The sequence below is a fragment of the Nomascus leucogenys genome, chromosome 5 (assembly GCF_006542625.1).
Source record: "Nomascus leucogenys isolate Asia chromosome 5, Asia_NLE_v1, whole genome shotgun sequence".
Taxonomy (NCBI): domain Eukaryota; kingdom Metazoa; phylum Chordata; class Mammalia; order Primates; family Hylobatidae; genus Nomascus; species Nomascus leucogenys.
The window spans coordinates 78,434,186-78,457,746 of NC_044385.1; the positions used below are offsets into that span (position 1 = coordinate 78,434,186).

General features: G+C 39.5%; 1 protein-coding gene across 6 annotated transcripts; it reads right to left on the bottom strand.

The window, feature by feature from the left end:
- Positions 1–461: 461 nt before the first annotated feature.
- On the bottom strand, positions 462–22,149 carry CKAP2 (cytoskeleton associated protein 2). Of its 6 annotated transcripts, none has more exons than XM_030813451.1 (9): positions 21,875–22,080; positions 20,911–20,995; positions 16,188–16,266; positions 15,236–16,104; positions 14,634–14,796; positions 11,698–11,868; positions 8,978–9,047; positions 3,011–3,266; positions 462–2,209 (listed from the first exon to the last, which is right to left on the bottom strand). In XM_030813451.1, the coding sequence occupies exons 1-9, from the start codon at positions 21,942–21,944 to the stop codon at positions 1,954–1,956; spliced, it is 2,019 nt and encodes a 672-aa protein (XP_030669311.1). In that variant the 5' UTR covers positions 21,945–22,080; the 3' UTR covers positions 462–1,953. The 6 variants fall into 6 exon arrangements, with proteins under 6 accessions (XP_030669311.1, XP_030669313.1, XP_030669308.1 ...); XM_030813453.1 differs by lacking the exon at positions 21,875–22,080 and adding an exon at positions 21,340–21,547 and having other exon boundaries at positions 14,592–14,796; positions 16,188–16,263; XM_030813448.1 differs by having other exon boundaries at positions 464–2,209; positions 14,592–14,796; positions 21,875–22,149.
- Between the last annotated feature and the right edge of the window lie 1,412 nt (positions 22,150–23,561).

The following is a 23,561-nucleotide window of genomic DNA, read 5'->3' on the forward strand; positions in this document are numbered from 1 at the left end:
AAGATGTTCTTTCAATTCTATAGGAAACCAAACATTTTTTCCTTATTCCAAGATGCTCAGTTTACTTTTTTTGAGGCTAGCTAGGTACCTGGAATTTCCCTCAAGATTTTTCCTTTATTACCATACATGGGAAGATCCAAGCGGGCCCTTAAGAGGGGTCCCTGTTATGTCTCTACTGGATGCTTATGCACGGTATCACATCATTTAGCTTGGAATAAACCTAGGGGAGAGATAACATAGCTGTCCTTAAGCACCAGAAAAGGGGTTAGACCTCTGGTTGAATGTTAGAACTAGGACTATTTAGAGACAGATTTTCCCCTCAGGTAAAGGAGGAAAAAAAACACTCTTAAAAACTTGTCCAAACATAAAAGTTGTATCTTGAGTTCTCTAACAGAGGCATTTCAAACTATGGTATACAGACAAATGAATTATATGGTATGGATATTAAAAAGCTGAGAGTATATCAAAGCTTGAACTTTATTTCAAAATGGCATATTTTGGGTCAAAGTATGAAAAAAACTAAAGGGCACAGTTATGTTTTTGTTAAAGTGAAAAAAATTAGGTAAAGTTTATATAAGTAGACTCATGATTTTTGAAAATATATCATTAAGCATGTACTTAAGTGTCAAAAACCTCAAGTCAAATCTTACAATGTATTTCAAAAGCAAAGCTAAAATTCATTCACTGTGGTTAAACTGCATTTCATAAAATATTTGTTGAAATAAACTTCATTAAAACATAATTATACAGATATTTTAATTGTATATATATCAGGTACACAGAATAAAAGTCCTACTCTCTAGAACATGAGAAGTCAATAAATAGAAAAGATATACAAATGGAATGAACATAAAAACGATTAAACATGTGATCTTCAACCACATTCATACAGTTTTTCAACTAATCTTTTACAATTAAAAAGTCACTTATTTGAAACTGTAGAATTGATAGATATATGCCATATAATTATTAGTTTGGAACCTTACAAAACAACTTTAGTGGTGTTATTTATGTGTGGAGCGAAAACTGTGTATGTAACTATCATGTTTTAGGGGACATGACTTAACAGTGAAGTTTTTTATGTTATAGGGAAGAAAACAAGTATTAGTATCAAGTATCTTAGAAATGCTATAAACTATAATGACATTTATTCAGTATGATATGTTCTTTCCCTAACTCCACTCTAACTGTTTAAAAACTATCAAGTGAAGTTACAGAAGTTAAACCACTAAATGTGGCATCTTTTCTTACACAAAGTATCTTCTCTTAGAAATGGGGTATTTAATTAAGTAACCTTCTTAGTGACCCCAATTATAATCAAAAGAGGCCACGAGACTACAGACTACTGACGCAAAGTGACAGTGCAGACACTTTCCATCAATCAACAGGCAGTCCAAGGGACATAAGAGAACACAAGTCTGGGTAACATGAATTTGGTAAGAAAGCAGGCTAAACTTCCTGTGTCTTAGTATTCGAAGTGAGTCATTCTATACAGTTTTTGACTAATCCGAGAAAGGCCAAAAAAAAAAAAAAAAGTATTCTGTTTAAAGGCAGGGAGGTACATCGTAACTTTTAAAAACATGTCAAGGCAAACATACATTTTACCTAGAATACCTCATTTTCTAATTATGCATCATTACTGTACTTATATTTAGTAAAGTGAACAGGGTAGTATTATAACCTGTTTATATTCAAGGAACATAGTAAACTAGCTGACAAAATTTACCTATCTTAAAGAAAAAACTCAGTTGGTTGAGATTGACAAGGTAGGATTAGCTTTCCAATGCAGAGGAGGACAACTCTTGCCATAACATGAATGTTAGTAAAGGAGCTCACTGCCGTGAATACTTAGGATACATAGGTACGTGGCCAACTCCAGACCTAAGAGCAATATAAAGCTACTCAAAACAAAACACCCCACAAATAATTAAAACCCCGTTCCCTATCAGAGCTTCATTTCTCTTCTGTTGTATCAGCCTCATAGTATACCCGGCACAGTGCTGCATTAGGGCGGCATACAAAAGCATCAGTTTCTCCTCCCAACTCCGTTAGCTGTTCCAATGAAGACACACAAGGATAATGATCTTTTAACATATCTGGCAATTTAGAAGTTTTCTCTTGAAGACGTCGAGAACGTCTCACTGGTGTTAAAAACTTCAGCTCTTTAAATGCGGAATTTGTTTCATCAAACTGCACCTTCTTTTTCACACTGAAAATTAAAACAGTATTCCAGAGTTCAAAAACATGTTAACATTTTTACTCTGTACTTTCATGATATGTACCATACTATATAGCTTGTATGCTGTAAGCATGTAAAAGCATGTAATTGTCTTTTAGAGAGGTACTATAAGCTCATTGAAGTGAGAAACTTATCCTTTTCTCAATTTGTCATTACAACTTATACACAGTAGATACCCGAGTATCTGTAGAACTGGCTAATTCCTGAATGCCAAAACCTACTGTTATTAATAACACGCAGATTAAAGTAAATTCAAATAAAAGTTTTCTTTTTCAAAATGCCAATAGTTAGGGAAAGTAAATACAGTATTTAAGAGGTGAAATGTTCTAATGACATTCTATTTGTTTAAAAACTTTCCTGTTTTTTGTTTTGAGATAGGGTCTCGCTCTGTCATCCAGGCTGGAGTAGTGGCATGATCCTGGCTCACTGCAACCTCTGCCTCCTGGGCTCAAGTGATCCTCCCACCTCAGCCTCCCAGGTAGCTGGGACTACAGGCATACACCACCTTGCCCAGCCAAATTTTTTTTATTTTTTGTAGAAATGGGGTTTTGCCATGTTGCCCAGGATAGTCTTGAACTCCTGGGCTCAAGTGATCTGTCTGCTTCAGCCTCCTAAAGTGCTGAAATTACAGGCGTAGGCCACCATGCCCATACTGAAATTTCTATATTAATAAATGGTAGCTGTAACCTGAAGCTATCTCAAAGATTTTTAAATGCCGTATTTATTATCCCCAAGCATGAAAACAAATCATGGTACATTTTAAAAGTTTACCTTTGCAAGTATGGCGTAGTAGACACATTATATTTAATTAAGCAACTTGTCCTTGTTTCTGTATTGGGGGTTTTAACATCATGGGTCGGATCTTTTGTTTTGTTGTCTTGCTCTTTTTCACAATCTTGAAATAGCAAATTTCTATGATGTTTACTCTCCATTTCCAGTTTTTCTGGATCTACATCAACACCTGTATCTTCAATACTGACTTCTTTGACTTCTTCCTTGCTTGCACAAGACTTCTCCATATTTTCTCCTATAGAAAATACATTTATAGATTAAGCTTTTGGTTGAATTTTAAGAACAAAATCAGAAGATATTGAAGTTGTTCCTAGTTGGCCAAATTTTCAAAATAACACAATTGCCATCTCCGAACAATTCCTTTTCCTCAGCAAATACTGCTGCCAACTATATAACAAATACTATTATAAAATGAAATAAATGCTATGTATGAAATAAGAACAAAGGATTATTAAAACTCACAAAAAGAAACAACTAACTTTGCTTGTGGTATAGGGAGATGATTAGGGAATGCTTCACAAGCGAGATTTAGGCTAGGTCTTAAAAATGAGTACTTGATCAAGATCAAGGAAGAAAACCTTCACATGGCACATAAAAGAAAATGATCTATTAAATTAGCATAACGTTAAAGAGCCAGTGTGTTTAGAATATAGAGTAAGGAGCAAAGTTAGGAGTGGGAGCAGGAGGTATTGAACTTAGATAGGTAAGCAAGAGCTAGACTGTAATGAGCTTTATATGAAAGAAGTTTGGTAAAAAAAAATTCACCAGAGACAGATATAATTAAATTTGGTCAATATAAAGGACTGTCTAGAATGGCAGAGAATGAAAAGTAACAATCTGTGATGGCAAGAAGACAAGGTTGTTGTAATAGCCTAAGTAAGTCAGGAAGAGATCAGATAGGAAGGAAGGGTCCAATCTGAGAAGTATTTCTGAGAACATTTTTTTTTTTTTTTAGAGACAGAGTGTCTGCTGTTCTGTCACCCAGGATGGAGTGCAGTGGCATAATCTTAGCTCACTGCAGCCTCAACTTCCCAGGTTCAAGTGATCCTCCTGCCAAAGCCTCTCAAGTAGCTGGGCCTAAAGGTGTGTGCCACCATACCCAGCTAATTTTTACATTTTTTGGTAGAGATGGGGTCTCACTATGTTGCCAAGGCTGGTCTCGAATTCTTGACCTCAAGCGATTCTTCCACCTTGGCCTTCTGGTGTTGGGATTATAGGCGTGAGCCACCACATTAACAAATGAATACATGACTGTGTAGGAATGAGTGTGCAAATGTATTAGGAGCATCTTATCCAACATTTCTTAAGAGTCATACATGCCAGAGAAGGGTTTTTTCTTTTCTTTTTTGGGAGAAGGGGATGTTGGGTATGGGAAAGGGATACTGGGCATGGGAAAGCAGTGAGGGCAGACAAAGAGTTCAAAATAAAACATGTTAGGCTGGAAATACTTGTGAGACATCCTGGTAAATCCATTGAGCTGACAAAAAAACCTCTGGATTTAATTATTAGGAAAATTATTAAAAATTTTTACTAAAAGAAGTTTTAGTTGCATGATAGTGACTGAGTTTTAAGTGGAAGCTGAAGAAGAAAGAAAAGAATATAGATTAATTGAACAAATATTTAAGTACCAAATATGTGTCAGGCATTGCATTAGCACAGGAGACTCAATGGTCAGGAACATCAGACATTGTCCTTATCTATTGAGTTTACAAATGCAAAAGACAGGACAAACAACTACATAGTAACAATCAAATGCATCAAATATTGCATAGGGAAAAAACAGGAAGCACAAAACAAGTGCACTAAACCTAGGTTGAGAGGAGAGGGGATGGTATATCAGGGAAATCATTAGGGAAGGCTACTCCAAGGAAGTGACATTTGAATTGAAGTCTAAAGGATAAGTAGAAATTAAGAAAAAGTAGAAGATTGTCTTGGAGAGACCTGGAGGGAAAAGAGAGTATAAACCTTTCAGGAAATGGAAAAAAAGAAAAAGAAATTCAGGGATGTAGGGGAGAGGGAAAGAGAAGAGGCTGGACTCAGGAATTTATGCAGATGAGTGACAGAGCACTTTGGTTGCAGTGTTGAGAATGGATTGGAATGAAGAGCAGAGAGGCAGGAAACTAAGACCACTGTTATAGTCTAGGTAAGAGTGTGGGTTATCTTGACTATACAAAGGAGAGTAAGAATAGAGTGAAGTGGATAGATCTTAAGAGACACTTAGGAAGTTAAACTGAATTTGATTAGCTGGGGAAAAAGGGTTGGGAACTGGGGAAGAAAGAAGGAGTAAACAATCATACCAAGATTCTGACCTGGACAACCAGACAGGGCCATTCATTAAGACAGAACGAAAAGAATCAGGTTTAGGGGAAAATTATGTGTTCAAGTTTGGCTATTTGTGTTTGCGGTAGCTGTGAAACACCCACATGGTGCTTGTTTCTTATTATTTGTCCTTTTTTTTTTTTAACCCTCTTCTGAACTACTTCGACCACTTATGTTCTTTTGCTGTTCACAAATAACTGATTTGTGAAATTGGTTTTATATCCAGAACTTAGTTATACATTTCAGAAAGCCAAGAGTTTATAGATAGCTCCTTCCCCCATCTAAAGACTAATCAAATATGATACCTGCTAGAAAACACCAACTAGTACTATCCTATAAGATAGGAAGAGCAACTTAATCAGAATACTACTTTTATATTTCCATATATCTCTAGAGATAGAATTATGAGAGATCTTTTTATGAAATTTGAATTTCCACTTCGCTGTCTTTTGTGAATAAGAGACAGGACTGGGTTATTCTTTTTTTTTTTTTTTTTTTCTTTTTGACACGGAGTCTCACTCTGTCACCAGGCTGGAGTGCAGTGGTGCGATCTCGGCTCACTGCAACCTCCACTTCCTGGGTTCAAGAGATTCTCCTGCCTCAGCCCCCCGAGTAGCTGGGATTACGGGCACGTGCCACCACGCCCAGCTAATTTTTGTATTTTTAGTGGAGACGGGGTTTCACCATGTTGGCTAGGATGGTCTCAATCTCTTGACTTCGTGATCCACCCGCCTCGGCCTCCCGAAGTGCTGGGATTACAGGCGTAAGCCACTGTGCCCGGCCAGGACTGGGTTATTCTTAAACTTTTCTCCTCCTTTTGTTTGTGGTACACTAGTCTTTCCTCGGTTTTCCCTTCTCTCCCTCCTTCTCAAGCTCCTTCACTAAATACTACTAGTAAGATCAGATCATATAGATGTTCCGTATGTTCCCTTGGTACATATTAGCAGTCACCATAAATTGAAATAATCCCTGATGAACTAAGCATGCTGCCATTAGAAGCATGACCTCCAATGTAGCCATTAGCATAGTAATTAGCACAGCCATTAGCATATTAACCCCAATGAACAGGTTTTTTTTTTTTTCAGTTAATACATGTAATCAAAAACTTACATAACATACTTAATTTAGAACTTTAGTATGCCCTTTGATTTTTTTTTTTAAGGTTTAGCCCTTCAACCTAGATCTCTACATCTTAAATTAATTTTGCATACTAAAAGGGTACTAATACTGTTCTGGAAAGCAATCTGACAGCATATATCAGGAGACTTTAAAAGTTCAAACTGTTGGCCGGGTGCGGTGGCTCACATCTGTCATCTCAGCACTTTGAAAGGCCAAGGTGGGCGGATCATCTGAGGTCAGGAGTTCAAGACCAGCCTGCTTAACATGGCAAAACCCCATCTCTACTAAAAATACAAAATTAGCCAGGCATGGTGGCACATGCCTGTAATCCCAGTTACTCAGGAGGCTGAGGCAGGAGAATCGCTTGAACCCAGGAGGCGGAGGATGCAGTGAGCCGAGATTGTGCCACTGAACTCCAGCCTGGGCAACAGAGCAAGACTCTTTCTTTTTTTTTTGAGACGGAGTCTTTCTCTGTCCCCCAGGCTGGAGTGCAGTGGCACGATCTCGGCTCACCGCAACCTCCACCTCCTGGGTTCACGCCATTCTCCTGCCTCAGCCTCCCGAGTAGCTGGGACTACAGGCGCCTGTCAACACGCCCGGCTAATTTTTTGTATTTTTAGTAGAGACGGGGTTTCACCGTGTTAGCCAGGATGGTCTCGATCTCCTGACCTCGTGATCCGCCTGCCTCAGCCTCCCAAAGTGCTGGGATTACAGACTTGAGCCACCGCGCCTGGCTGAGCAAGACTCTTTCAAAAAAAAAAAAAAAAAGAAGGCCAGGCGCGGTGGCTCACGCCTGTAATCCCAGCACTTTGGGAGGCCGAGGCGGGCGGATCACGAGGTCAGGAGATGGAGACCATCCTGGCTAAAACGGTGAAACCCCGTCTCTACTAAAAAAAAACACAAAAAATTAGCCGGGCAAGGTGGCAGGCGCCTGTAGTCCCAGATACGTGGGAGGCTGAGCCAGGAGAAGGGCGTGAACCCTGGGGGGCGGAGCCTGCAGTGAGCCGAGATCGCACCACAGCACTCCAGCCTGGGTGAAAGAGCAAGACTCCTTCTCAAAAAAAAAAAAAAAGTTCAAACTGTTTGACTCTTGTTAAAATTAATCAAAAGAAAATAACTAGATATATAGGCGATGGTATATAATATGCACTCAAATATTTACTGACTGTATAACATACAGTTACAGCAAATAATTGGAAACCATTTTTCTAAAGTTAATTAATATTAATGACTACAGTTTAATGACTTTACTATGTGTCATAGACTATGATACTTTATAAATATTATTTCATTCAATCGTCCCAAAAAATCTGTATTTTACAGATAAGAGGGTATTTTTTTGCCTAAAGTCATATCAACTGGCATAAACTTTATCTGAATCTTAAAATGTTTTTATGACTGGCAACTAATGAATCTCTTATCTCCATCTACTATCCCCAGCAAAGAGAATTCTTGAATGAGCTTTTCTAGCCAACACAACAGATCACAGAATTTAACAGGTGAAAAGTCTAGATATCTAGTCAAACTGCCTCATTTTTAAGGCAGACAAAGCCTAGATAGACAATGCAACTTTCACAGACATTCAGTGACAAATCTAAATATTGAGCCAGATCTCCTAATTAAAAATTCTTTATACTACATAAAGCCACTTTATCTCAGAGGTAGGTCAACACAAGTATGAGGAAAGAAACAACCTACATATTTTAAAAATTAAAAAAGATAAAAGAAAAACTAATTCAGCAAAGAAACAATAAAATTACAATTCACAATGAAATACCATCTCACAGCAGTCAGAATGGCTATCCTTAAAAGGCCAAAAAATAGCAGATGCTGGCAGGGTTGTGGAGAAAAAGGAATGTGTTTACATTGTTGGTGGGAGTGTAAATTAGTTCAACCATTGTGGAAGACAGTGTGGCAATTCCTCAAAGACTTAGAGACAGAAATACTTTCGATCCAGTAATCCCATTACTGGGTATATACCCAAAGGAATATAAATCATTCTATTATAAAGATCCATGCACACATGTTTATTGCAGCACTATTCACAATAGCAAAGACATAGAATCAATCCAGATGCCCATCAATGATAGACTGGATAAAGAAAATGTGGTACATATACACCATGGAATACTACGCAGCCATAAAAAGGAATGAGATCATGTCCTTTGCAGGAACATGGATGGAGCTGGAGGCCATTATCCTTTGCAAACTAACACGGGAACAGAAAACTAAATACTGCATGTGGGAGTTAACTGATGAGAACACATGGACAGCTAAAGAACAACATACACTGGGGCACATGGGTTGGAGGACGGAGAGGATCAGGAAAAATAATGGATACTAGGCTTAATACTTGGGTGATGAAATAATCTGTACAACAAATCCCCATGACACACATTTACTTTTGTAACAAACCTGCACACGTACTCCTGATCTTAAAACAAAAGTTAAAAAACAACAATAAAAAACTACAATTCACTTGAAGGAAATAAAATAACTAAAACTTACCTAAGTTAGCTTTTTCTTGACTCTTCATTGTTAGAATATCTACAATCGTGTGTCGCATCTCTTCAATAGGCTTAATTTTTTTAATGAAGAAAGCAGATCCATGTAAGCTTCATTTTCTCTGACATTAACTAGGTATCCAAGTTGTGATTAAATTTTCATACTGTATTTTAAAGTAACGGAGTGGCTCTTAAACCATGCTTCTCAGACCACTTATAATTAAGATTGAAAAATGGCTATCTTGGCCGGACTCGCTGGCACACGCCTGTAATCCCAGCACTTTGGGAGGCCTAGACAGGCGGATCACGAGGTCAGGAGATCAAGACCATCCTGGCTAACACAGTGAAACCCCGTCTCTACTAAAAATACAAAAAAAATGAGCCGGGCGCGGTGGCGGGCGCCTGTAGTTCCAGTTACTCGGGAGGCTGAGGCAGGAGAATGGCGTGAACCCGGGAAGTGGAGCTTGCAGTGAGCCGAGATCATGCCACTGCACTCTAGCCTGGGCGAGAGAGAGACTCCATCTCAAAAAAAAAAAAAAAAAGAAAAAAAGAGAAATGGCTGTCTTTTCCAATTTATAGAGTAAAAATGAAGGACAGAATTTCTTTTTCTTTCTTTTTTTTGAGACAGTCTCCCTCTATCGCCAGGATGGAATGCAGTGGTGCGATCTTAGTTCATTGCAACCTCAGCCTCCCGGGTTCAAGTGATTCTCCTGCCTCAGCCTCTTGAGTAGCTGGGATTATGGGCATGCACCACCATGCCCAGCTAATTTTTTGTATTTTTAGTAGAGGCAGGGTTTCACCATGCTGGCCAGGCTTGCCTTGAACTCCTGACCTCATGATTTGCCCGCCTCGGCCTCCCAAAGTGCTGGGATTACAGGTGTGAGCCACCATGCCCGGCCTAGAATTTCATATTTAAAAACTTCCTCCATAATTTTACTTAAGCCTTGCTCCTTTTCTCTTACATTTAAGTCTATGGTTATATTTTTGTTTCTTATGCTATGAAATATACCTCTGAAGAGCTAAGGTTGATCATCTCAACATATTTCATTCATTCAAGAATTTACAAAAAATTACTAAGTGCCCATTATTTACCAGATATTATAAGCATTTGCTATGTTCCATCCAACACAATCAAGATTAGGGAAGGTGTAATTCACAGTCTTAGTTCCAGTACTTAGTCCTGAATTACTCAGCTATCCTGCTTTCAGTTTTCTTGGCTAATTTTTTTTTTTTTTTTTTTTTTTGAGACAGGGTGTTGCTCTGTCAACTCAGGATGGAGTTCAGTGGCATAATCATGGCTTACTAGTCTTGAACCCTAGAGCTCAAGCAGTTCTCCCACTTCAGCTTCCCGTATAGCTGTGACCACAACTGTCTACCACCAACAAAAACTTCAATAATTTTTTTTTGCAGAAATGGGGTCTCACCCTCTTGCCCAGGCTGGTCTTGAACTCTTGGATTCAAACGATCCTCCCGCCTCGGCCTCCCAACGTGCTGGGATTACAGCTGTGAACCATCATGCCTGGCCACTAATTTTAAGAGATGGGGTCTATGTTGCCCAGGCTGGACTCAAACTCCTGGGTTCAGGCAATCCTCCCACCTTGGCCTCCCAAGTAGTTGGGACTATAGGTATCCACTACTGTGCCCAGCCATGTTGGCTAATTTTGATTCTTGTTTTCCAGCAGCTTCTCCTCTGGTGTTCCATCTTTCTGTTTACATTATTGCTTTCTATGTGAGCCTTAGCTCCAGTTTTGCATCCTTGCTACAATGTCCTTAGTTGCCTTAAGTAATGTCCCTTCTGATACAATGCAGTAGGGGCCTAACACTCCCTTCCAGGTAGCATTCTGTCAAATATAATTACCATTCTAGAAAGTTTTACACATGTTAGCCACTGAGAGACTATCTGCTGAATATCTGAGTTTTTATTTAAGTGAAAAGTAAAATAGTATTCATTGATTTTGTTGAGACAAAGGTGAACAGATCTTTCTTAAAAGGGAGTTTTAAAAAATTATCTATGTAAACAATCTCCAAGAATGTGTTTCTGAGAAATCTGGTCAAAAGGAGATATATTTTAAGAACATGTATCCATAAAAACAAAAAAAAACCCCAACCAAACAAAAAACTCAAGAAATGATTTATTCTATACCCAAAGCTTTGTGTGTCAATGCGCTAGAAGAGATAAGGAATATGGTATCAAGCCACTATAGAGGTAATAATGTTAGAGAAACTGGTTTATTGCCATTTTCTGTATGCAGACAAGACCAATATATAGAGTGTATATATATATATGAGTAATTTGGGTTTACTCTCAAAGTGAAAGAGTTCTCCCACAAAACCAAGAGAGCTTGATAACATTTAAAAAGCTAATTTAATTCCTTTTGCTTTATATTCAATAAACAAATTTTAATATTATATTTAGTCTCCCAGTAAATTTCCAACCAGGAAATGCATACAATAATATGCTAAAACATTTCATGCAGAAAGTTTCATTAAATATACATTTCAGCTTATATCCATTTTCTAAATTCTGATTATTCCCAGTATAGGAATAAAAGACTTAGAAGGCCAACAAACAGCTTTTATAATGCAATCCTTGCGGCCTTTAAACATTTATTACTACTACATATACGACCACAATTTTCTCAAGTTATGTTGTGATGTGTTTCAAATTAATTCCAAATTGTCTACTATACTGTAATTGTAAAGATCAGTAAATTTTTATCTTACCTGAGCCCCTGCCAGAATGGCTTTCTCATAGATTGCAATAATATTTTCAATAGGACTTGTGATTGGTTCAATAAGTGCAAGACATATCCAATACTTAACAAGCTTTTTGGCATCTGGAATATTTTTAATCAGGTCATTCAGTGTGACCAGTATATCTTCTTTCGGACATCCCTAAAAGAGCAAGAAATAATGTGTGTAATATTTTTTATCTTACAAAGTATGAACAATAATTGAGCCTACTATAGTCAAGATCAATGATAAAGATAGCCCTAAGCATAAAGCAAAAAAATGAAACATTAGTTGAGAAATTTATTAGTAAAAAATGAACACTTATTTGATCTTGATTTCATCCTCATATATATTGTGGGATTCCATTTGTTAATACCTTCTACCAAATGTTTATGAGTAAGAATAGTCTGCGGAGTTTTTTTTCCTCCTGTCTTTGTCAGGTTTTGATATTAAGATTAAAATGAATCTGTAATGGTTTATGTCAGAGTTACATATAATTAAATAGTAGGGCAGAAAAAGTTCATAGTATCAAAAGGAAAAAGTTCAACTGAGCAGAAATAAACTCTGATTCTATTCTATTAGAGAATCAAGAGTTTTCCTGATTGTAACTTTTACTGGTGTTCAGAACCACAAGTTAAAAGATGCTCATGAAGAGTAGAGTAAGGTTTGAAATCATACCTTGAATTCAGTTTTGCTGTGGATCTTACACACTAGTGGGTGACCAAAACAAGATTAAAGAGCAGTCAGGAAACAAAGATATTATCTATTATTAAACAGAATATTGTTCTGGAGCTGATTATTATACTCCATAGGATTTTGGTCCAAATAGCAAAATTCTGCAATAAATTCAAAAACATGGTGATGATGTTGGCTTAGATGAATGGGATTTTGTTTCTTTTTTTTTTTTTTTTGAGACGGAGTTTTGCTCTTGTTGCCCAGGCTGGAGTGCAATGGCACAATCTCGGCTCACTGCAACCTCCGCCTCCCAGGTTCAAGCGATTCTCCTGCCTCAGCCTTCTGAGTAGCTGAGATTACAGGCGCCCGCCTCCATGCCCAGCTAATTTTTGTATTTTTAGTAGAGACAGAGTTTTACCATGTTGGCCAGGCTGGTCTCAAACTCCTGACCTCGGGTGATCCGCCCGCCTTGGCCTCCCAAAGTGCTGGGATTACAGGCATGAGCCACCCCACCTGACCATATGAATGGGATTTTTTTTTGAGTATTTTAGGTAACAATCTGTGATAATAATGACTCACACAGTATTTGTTTTGCTAGTCTTTGGTAAAATGTGTAATGAATGTAAAAAATAATGTGTAAACATAATGAATAGATGTAAGAAACAAAATATTAGAAGCAATAAGTAAATATCACCTCAGTGTATTACATATTAATTATCTCAGAGAAATCAAATATTTGTAATTCAGTAAAAAAACCCAATTATCCCTTTGATACAGGTTGAGTATCCCTAATCTGAAAATCCAAAATCTGAAATCCAAAACTTTTGAGTATCAACATCACAATGCAGATATCCGTCATTAACACTGCAGAAAATGTACCTATAGGCGACAAGGTGAAAGTATGTGACAGGCTTATTGAAGAACTAGAGCAGCATTTATCCAGAACAGAAAAAGAAATCATGTCCCTTTATAAAATCAAAGAGAAACTTCTAAGACAAAAACCATTGCTAATGAGGCAGATGACTCTGAAGTAAACATCTTAAAAAGCCATCCAGCAGAATGCCTCCTTATCCCTAGAGGACCCACTTCCTGGTCCCTCAACTGCTTCTGGTGTTTCTTCTCACCTAAAAAAATAAAACACAGTGTAAAATACCTCTTAAACACAACATCATAGATGGAGATTGAAAACGTGCTGCTGTTTGTTGTTGCTATTGTCTAACAGCTGATACAGGCGTTCTGATGATGCTACCGTGCTGCTTAGTTACTCTGAACATATTTTTCACTGTATTAATGTGTCTTTTTTTAAACTGCTAAGTAATTATGTGTAAATAAGTGTAAGAGAATGATTGCTTATTGGTAGCATGGAAATTCAGAGTGAGGAATGATGGTCTTGCCGAACAACCAGACTGTCCCATGGGTGACTGACAAAGTGACACCTTTGCTTTCTAATCGTTCAATGTACACAAACTTTGCTTCATGCACAAAATTATAAAAAGTATTCTATCTTTAGGCTACGTATATAAGCTGTATATAAAACATGAATGAGGCTGAGCGTGGTGGCTCACACCTGTAATCCCAGCACTTTGGGAGGCCGAGGCAGGTGGATCACATGAGGCCAGGAATTTGAGACCAGCTTGACCAACATGGTGAAACTCTGTCCCTACTAACAATACAAAAAGTTAGGCAGGCGTGTGGTGCACACTTGTAATCCCAGCTACTCTGGAGGCTGAGGCAAGAGAATGGCTTCAACCCAGGAGGCAGAGGTTACAGTGAGCTGAGATCACACCACTGCACTCCAGCTTGGGTGAGAGTGACTGTCTCAAAAGCAAACAAACAAAACGTAAATGAATTTTGTGGATCTCATCCCCAAGATAACTCATTATGTATATGCAAACATTCCAAAATCCAACAAAAACATCTTCAATTACTTCTGGTCCCAAGCATTTTGGATAAGGGATACTCAACCTGTATATTTATACAAACTCAATGCAAAATGTAGTCAATTAAAGGCTAATAAGCTCACAATTAATGAATGAAGCAGTGTATCTCACAATTAAATAATTGTTAAAATAATCTCACAGTTAATGTTAAGTCAACATAGTATCACCAACATCACCTGGTCAAAAAGACTGACAATGTAATTTAATGAAATAATGCTTATGAAGGTAATTTGCAAACTATAAAATGCTAAGCAAATATAAAGACTCTACCTCATTAATCAAGTTCAGGCATTCAGAAAATGTGTTGTTTACTTTTTCAGTAAATAATCTTTGTTCATCTTCTTCTGCCATGGTAGTCCAGAAAGACCCAACTGGTTTTTCATTTTGTCCTTCAGGCTCATGCTGAGTAACTACTGAGTTAGGGGGCCTTTTTAGCACTCTTCCTTTGCCAGCTTTCCACTCACTCAGACGAGCTCTACAGTTAGAAGCAGATATAAACATTACTTTGAAATTGCTGACAGAACTCTGTCAAATAGAGAAAAAGTTAAAAAAAAAGTCTATTTTTAAGTAATCTTACTCTAATGGCATATATATAGTTCACAAGCTTGAAGAACTATTAAACATATCAAGGTCAATTATGCTCAGTGATTCCATGAATGCATTTTTTGATTTGAGATTATCAAGTATTTCCCAATTATTATTAAGCATGTACCTTAGCATTTTAAAAAGCAACCTTATAAAACACACTCAAACACAAAAACTTTTAGGTCATATTGTTCCACAATATAAATTTGCCTGCATATGACAGAAGAGAAACCATGAAAGTTCTAATGCAGTCAAGGAAATTATAAGCCACCTCTACAAACAGTACTTTATTGAAAACTAAGGTAATAAAGAAAATTACATCTACTTACTTTCTCTCTTCTGAGGTTTCTTTGGGCTGAGCTGATCTACTATCAACAGCTGCTTTTCCTGCAGTATGTCTTCGCTGGTCAACAGGCTCTGACTTTTCCATCAGTTTATCATTAGACAATGAAGCAGGCCTGGCTACAGCTTCAGATGCTATGCATCTTGATAGTGTCTTATTTCTTATTATACCTTGAGAAGAACTGGTTTTGACACTAGATAAAGCTGTTTTTGATTGTAATAGTTCTTTTTCACGAGGCCCTTTCCGGATTGTAACATTGGCAGAGGTTCTACTGATGCCTTGTTTCACAGTGTCCTGGGTATTACTGTGATGACTTCTAATGGGAGGTCGCACAAGTTGTGTGTTCTGAGATGTAGTGCTCACAAATTTAGTAGTGGCAGTCATATTGGAGGATCTATTACTTTTCACTGTTACACTGCTGGTGTTTACAGGCTTAGGCTTTGTGGCTTTAGGGATAGTGGGTGAAAGTTTCTTTGTTGCTGCAGAACTCTCATCTTTGACTTGTAGAGGTTTTCTAAATGAATTAATCTTAGACTGAACAATCTGGCCACGATAAGATCCAAGCACAGGTTTCCTGGGCATGTTAGCATCTTGCTTTTGTTTTTCTGTAGTCATTTGCTTCTTTTTACTATTGTTTTTAAGGTGAAATGCCTGGCTTAATGTCATATGTTGACTTTGGGGATCATCTTCAGTTAGTAACAAATGCGGAGTTTGATTACTATCCTTAGGTTTATGTGTGTCAATTACTACAGTTGAATTGGTTAGTTCATTTGAAGGTTTTAAAGGAATATAATTTTTCCCCACTATTGTATTATTTTTGCTCTCTGCAGGTCTCTTCATATTTTCTTTATCAGCCTAAAAGAATTATTTAAGAAAAGTGTTTAGGAAACGCAAAACGGAAAAGGGGACAGTTTAAGAGTGCTATGTCCACATCTTACCATTTTTGTTTTAAGTTTCAGCACTTTAGTCCCTTCTTGAACTTGGTCCTCAGATGTCACAACTCTCTGACCTCTACTACTTAAAAACAAACAAACAAAATGATCAATCAATCAATCCCGTACCAAGGAGGCTTCCTTTTGGGGAGGAAGAAGAGGGCAATGTTAACAATTAACTAACTTACTAATTTTAAATTTAAAAAAGACCTGAGTTGAAATTTGTCCTAAGCAAATTTTTTTTTTTTTGAGATGGAGTCTCGCTCTGTCACCCAGGCTGGAGTGCAGTGGCATGATCTCGGCTCACTGCAACCTCTGCCTCCCGGGTTTCAAGAGGGTTTCCTGCCTCAGCCTCCTGAGTAGCTGGGATTACAGGCACACACCACCTCACCCAGCTAATTTTTGTATTTTTAATAGAGACAGGATTTCACCATGTTGGCCAGGCTGGTCTTGAACTCCTGACCTGAGGTGATCTGCCCACACTGGCCTCCCAAAGTGCTGTGATTACAAGTGTGAGCCATCACGCCCAGCCCTAAGCAAAGCTTTTAATTATTTTTAATAGTGTAAACAGGCCGGGCGAGGTGGCTCACGCCTGTAATCCCAGCACTTTGGGAGGCCGAGGTGGGCAGATCACAAGGTCAGGAGATCCAGACCATCCTGGCTAACACGGTGAAACCCCGTCTCTACTAAAAATACAAAAAATTAGCCGGGCGTGCTGGCGGGCGCTTGTAGTCCCAGCTACTAGGGAGGCTGAGGCAGGAGAATGGCATGAACCCGGGCAGTGGAGTTCACAGTGAGCCAAGATTGCGCCACTGCACTCCAGCCTGGGTGACAGAGCGAGACTCCGTCTCAAAAAAAAAAATAGTGTAAACAAATGGCTGAGGAATTTAAAGATATTTTCTGGAAGTCCTAACACTCTCTGCCCATAGAATTTGTAAATACTTAATAATCTTATTTCAAATCATTCTCAAGTCATTCAAACAAGTCTTCAAATAACCTTTAGTAAGTAATACCTCCTCGGGTTAGCTTTAAGTACTTAGTAACAGATGTACTACATTGAAAATACTTTTATAGAAGAGCCTCCCAGAAGTAATCCAAAAATTACCATATGCCATTCACAGCTTAATTTATATTACGATACATTAAGAATATGGACTGCTGGTTGTGGTGGCTCATGCCTGTAATAGCAGCACTTTGGGAGGCCGAGGTGGGAGCATTACTTGAGCTCAGGAGATCGAGAGCAGCCTGGGCAACACAGCAAAATCCCATCTCTACAAAAAAATTAAAAATGAGTTGGGTGTGGTGGTGGGTGCCGTAGTCCCAGCTACTTGGGAGGCTGGGGTGGGAGGATTGCTTGAGCCTGGGAGTTGAGGGAGTGGGCCAAGATCCCATCATTGCACTAGAGGCTGGGTGACACAGAGTGAGATCATCTCTCAAAAAAAAAGAACGTTAGTTTCTAGGCGGTATTGCAAAGAAAATCCCTCCTCAAGAAACTGACCTAACTTATTTTTATAGCTATAAACTGGCTAAGGCAGACTGTGAGCATCTCTTAGCAAGTGATTGTAACAATTTTGTGTACTATGACAGGAAAAAATACGTCAATTAGACATGCCATTGATTTTAAGACAGATCCTAAGTTCAGAAATCACATTAAAATGCGTGATCTCTCATTTTCTGAAAAAAAAAAAAAAAAAAAAAAAAAAAAAAAAAAATGAGGACAGGCACAGTGGGTCACACCTGTAATCCTAGCACTCTGGGTAGAGAAGGTGGGCAGATCACCTCAGGTCAGGAGTTTGAGACCAGCCTGGCCAACATGACGAAACCCTGTCTCTACTAAAATAACAAAAATTGGCCAGGCATGGTGGCAAATGCTTGTAATCCCAGCTACCCTAGAGGCTGAGGCAGGAGAATTGCTTGAACCCATGAGGCAGAGGTTGCAGTGAGCTGAGATCGCGCCACCGCACTACAACCTAGGCGACAGAGCGAGGCTCTGCCTCAAAAAAAAAAAAATATATATATATGTATGTATTTTACATTTGACATAATTTAGTAGTTAATAATTTTGGTTACATTGCCTTTCATATCTATTTGTTCTGTCAGCTTGGAGAAGGAACAGAACTTTGACACAACCTGTACTATACATTTTGAACTATGGTGAAGGAAGATCAAAATGTGCCACTTAACAGGGTATCTTAGTAGCTAACTGCTAGCTAACAAAACAAAACAAAACTCAGGATGACAAGAAGAACCCATCTTACTCACCTGTCCAGAGGGGGAGACTTAATCCTATTCTGTCTTCTTCTTATAAAACTGCCCTCAGAAGGGTTATCGGAAATGAGTCTTAGGATATCTATACTTTAGAGATTGTAAAATATAATTGTTTAATTCTGAAAAGCTGCAACACAGGTCAGTTGTCTTATTTAATGATTCACTGCTGAGGTGATAACATTTAAATTGACATCTGTTTTCCTTTCTTTTCTTTTTTTTTTTTTTTTTGAGACAAAGTCTCGCTCTTGTTCCCCAGGCTGGAGTGTGATGGCGTGATCTTGGCTCACTGCAACCTTCGCCTCCCGGGTTCAAGCGATTCTCCTGCCTTGGCCCTCCCTGGGATTACAGGCGCCTGACACCACGCCCGGCTAATTTTTATATTTTTAGTAGAGACGGGGTTTCACCATGTTGGCCAGGCTGGTCTAGAACTCCTGACCTCAAGTGATACACCAGCCTCAGCCTCCCAAAGTGCTGGGATTACAGGCATGAGCCACTGCACCCAGCCGACATCTGTTTTCTGAAAGGAATAACTGTAGTACTTAAGCCACAAGAAGCGTTTTAGAATTTTCTTTTCTTCCTATTAAGAGTATTATAAACCCCTGACCTTGTTGGATTCTTTATTTAAATAAGCGGTTGAGAGTCACTGTCTGAATCCATATTGTCTCTACTTATTCTCTAGTAATTTCATTCCATCCTAAGGTTTTTAAGTAAATATCATCTGTACACTAATCAATTTCTGAGTTTATGTTTCCAGTCCCAACCCCTCCCCTGAACTTCAGACACACAATTATTTGGCATATCTGCTTGGATGTCTGGTTGGTACCTCAAATATGGTCAAAACAGAACTCCTAATTCCCTAGCTCCTCCTTCTGTCTTCCTATTTCAGTATATGGTTATCACCATTCATTTACTTATTCAAATCAAAAACCTAGGATCACCTTTTTGTCTTAAACAAAGAAGTAAAAGATTTATTTGTGAAGGATAAACTGTTTATTCCAAACTAAAGCAACTTATTAAAGTTAGAAATTATTTTTAAAATTGTAGAACGCCAAACTTACACAAAATTGCAAAAATATAAACAGGTCAAAGAATATCTCTACGCTGTTTACCCAGGATCCACCTATTGTTAAAATTTTTATCCCATTTGCGTTATCATTTCCACTCTCTGAATATGTATGTGGGTGGTATATACAATTTTTTACCTGAGACTTTTTTTTTTTTTTTTTTTTGAGACAGAGTCTCTCGCTCTGTCACCCAGGCTGGAGTGCAATGGCGTGATCTCGGCTCACTGCAACCTCCACCTCCCAGGTTCAAGCGATTCTCCTGCCTCAGCCTCCCGAGTAGCTGGGATTACAGGTACCCGCCACCATGCCTGGCTAATTTTTTGTATTTTTAGTAGAGACGGGGTTTCACTGTTAGCCAGGCTGGTCTTGATCTCCTGACCTCGTGATCTGCCCACCTGAGCCTCCTAAAGTGCTGGGATTACAGGCGTGAGCCACAGCACCCAGCCTAAGCCTGTAAGGATGTTATTAGTGGTTATCCCTAGAGAGTGAGGGGAACTTTCTGCTTCATCTACTTTCATGGGTTTTTGTTTATGCTACAGCTATGTACTATCTAAAATATTTTAACAATAAAGATATTTCTGTGGAGGGTTGAGACTACAACTAATAATCTCTAGGCATTTGGGAGGGCCACCCAACCCTTCCCTGATGAACTCCCCCATACATTGAGTAAAAGCTTTGCTAAATAATAGAAAGACTGACCTTTGTGTGGTGTAAACAGTAAATTGATAATCTAGTCTATGCACATACTTTGCTTTAAAATTGTTTTTTTTCTTAGACTGTGAATTAATTTACATAGAAAACGATAATCTAGGCCAGGCACGGTGGCTCACCCGGTAATCACAGCACTTTCCGAGGCTGAGGTGGGCGGGTCACAAGGTCAGGAGTCCAAGACCAGCCCAGCCAACATAGTGAAACCCTGTCTCTGTTAAAAATACAAAAATTAGCAGGGCATGGTGGCGCTTGCCTGTAGTCAGTCCCAGGTATTTGGGAAGCTAAGGCAGGAGATTCACTTGAACCCAGGAGGTGGAGGCTGTAGTGAGCCAAGATCACGCCACTGCACTCCAGCCTGGCAAGAGCAAGACTCTGTCTCCAAAAAAAAAAAAAATTAATAAAACAATGATCTAATGCTGCACCATCTAATAAAGTAGCCACTAGCCAAATGTGGCTACTGAGTGCTTGAAATGTGGATAGACCAAATTGAGATGTCCTGTAAGTGTAAAATAGACACCAGATTTTAAAGACATTGTACCAAAAAAAGATGTAAAATAATATGTAAGCACTTTTTCTAAATGTGGCTACTAGAAAATTTAAAATTACAGATATGGCTTACTTTACATTTTTATTGGACAGATCTGATACAATTTTACAGAAGTGAAAAGAAATAAACTTGACCCTACCTGGATAACATCTCATTTTCCTGCTTGTATGCAAAAAGCGTTTTTCTTCTCAACAGATGTTCCTTGAGTTTTTGTCTTCTTTGCTCTAGATAACAAAACGTAAGAGCTACAAGTCAATATTAGTTAAAACATCAATAACGGCAAATAAATCTTGTTGACTAAATGAAGAGTTTACTTCCAAAGCTGGTTCCACTTGAGGTCACATCTATATAACGGAAAACTCCACAATTCAATATTGCCTTTGAGAAATCACCTTGTAAGAGACTGTTCCCACAACAGGTCCCCAAAACCCCTCTGCATAAGAATCGCATTCTCTACTGTCTATGAAAAATCTGGAGAACATCATTTTCTACATACAGCTCCTGAAAGCCAAGCTTTAAGAAACTAAATGGTAAAAGTGAGGAGCTAGACTCGAAAGTTCTAATTTACCAGAACTGGGTTAGATGAGAATTACTTTCTTCTGCTTTCCCATGTGTAGAATAAGGGAATAACAATATTACTTTTGAAGACCCAACCAACCCTTGGTTTCCATAAAGTCGAAGGAGAAGCTGTGAAATTGGAAATAACACATGATGCGACCCCAGCCCTGCAGAAATTCGCTAACGACCCAAGAGGCGGAGGACCCAGCGCAGCCGCAGTCGATCCGTGAACCCGTGCAGCCCCGCCCCCGCGCGGACCCACGGTCTCCGACACCGGTCCCGGACTGAGCCCCGCACGTTTCCCCTCGCCTAACGGATTCCTTCTTACGAGGGCCCATCCCAGCCAGCAGCGACCGCACAGTAACACCACGCAGCGGTTCCTGCTTTTATGATCCGTTCCACAAGGCCAAGAATGCGGCAGGGCGAGGCCGACGCCGCGTTCAGGGATCTCACAGAGCCGGGTAGAGATGAAGCGCGCCAGCGCGGCCCCGAGCCCCGACCGCCGGGCCCGGGCCCGCGCCCGCCACCGCCACCGCGGCCTTCACCTTTGAATGCGGACTGGGCCCTCTGACTCGGGGGCAGCTGCAGGTCCTGGGGCACGGCCGGTTTGCTCATTGTACCCTCGGGTCGGGGGATGCGTCTCCGCTTTAGCGCCGAAATAGGACTTCCTCAGGCCACCGCCGCCGCACACTGGACACGCCAGCCGCGGCTAAGCCCTCAGATGGCGCGGCTGCCGTCTCCGCCCATTGGTTCCTGCGTGAATTGAATAAGCCAATGGGCGTAGAGAGGCGGAGCCTGGACTACAGTTGCCGGGGCAGGTCTGGTGTCTGCCCAGTTCGGTTGGGACTGAATCTGCAGGTTTCAAACCTAAATAGCGTCCTCATCCTGGACGTGCGATGGGGGGGGAGTCGGCCTGCTCAGTGCCCACGACATAGCAGGACTAGGTTGACAAACAACCGAGATGGGACACATCTTGAGTCCCTCACAGTCCTTGGAGGAAGGCAGACGAGAAAAAGACAAGAAAAGTGTTGACTGCGCTTCTTATTAAACATCGGCGCGTTCACTGACGGGGACGTAAACACCGGTCTAGCGTACCACAAGCGTGTGTATTTTCCTTTCACAAATATTGCTTCATTTTGAGCATCATAACTCTGAGGTGGGACGTTATCACCACTTTTTCCACTGAGAGGTGACAGGTTCGGAGGTTGTCCACGTTTGCACAGCGTGTGAAGGGGAACTGAAATTGGGATCTACTTTCCATACCTTTATTCTAAGCAATTATCAAATGCAAAAAACGGAGGAGAGGAGAAGAAACAGAAAAAATGGGGATAAACCTCATCCCCTCCTCAAGGTTATATATAATTCTCCTTTGAAGATAAAATAGCATTTGTTATAGACGTTTTGTGTTTGTGTGGTTAAGTGTGCTGCCATAATCTTCGTTTTTCTCATCTAAAAATACCACCTTCATAAAACCCACACAAACACCCAATCCACATGACAGAACGAAACAAGTCAGGGCTAGAAGGTTTTAAGAGTGGCGGTGAGGAAGTGAGGGCCAGTCTGGACTGCACCTGCCTGGTTTCAAGTACTGGGTTTCCATTTCTTGCCTGATCACTGCAGTAAGGCTGGACTGGACTCTTTCAGCCAGGTTTTAGGTGCTCCGGGGACACAGACGGGAGGATGTGATTTCCCCGTTTACCCTTCCCAGGTCTGAGGGCCTCCACAGCTGGCCCTCGGCTGTGGTCAGTTTTTCCCACTTCTGCCTGCTTTTTTCTTCAGACATCTTATGGTAGCGTCTTGCTAATGAGGAGTTTGGTTTGAGATTTTGTGTAGTTTTTTACTTGATGAAATGTCCCAGTTTCAGTGTAACAGTGTCCATCACCATCCTTAAGATATCACTTGCTGTTTAAATACTTCCGTCAATATTGTTGATTATTTACTAAAGTTTCATCAGACAGGTGGGGTAACCAGGGTTTCTATTAAGTGAGAAGAAAATACAGAGTTAATAAGTGACTCAAAAACCTCCAAAACATTATGCTAAGTAAAAGAAGTAATATATGAAAAGTTACATATGGTATGATTCCATTTATATGAAAGATCTTAAATAGATACATCCGTAGTGAAATAACTCAGAATAGTAGTTGCCAGAGGCTGAGTGTAGGGGGAGAATTGGGAGAGACAGTTTAATGGATAAGGGTTCCATTACCTTGAAGTAAATGAAATGTTTTGGAA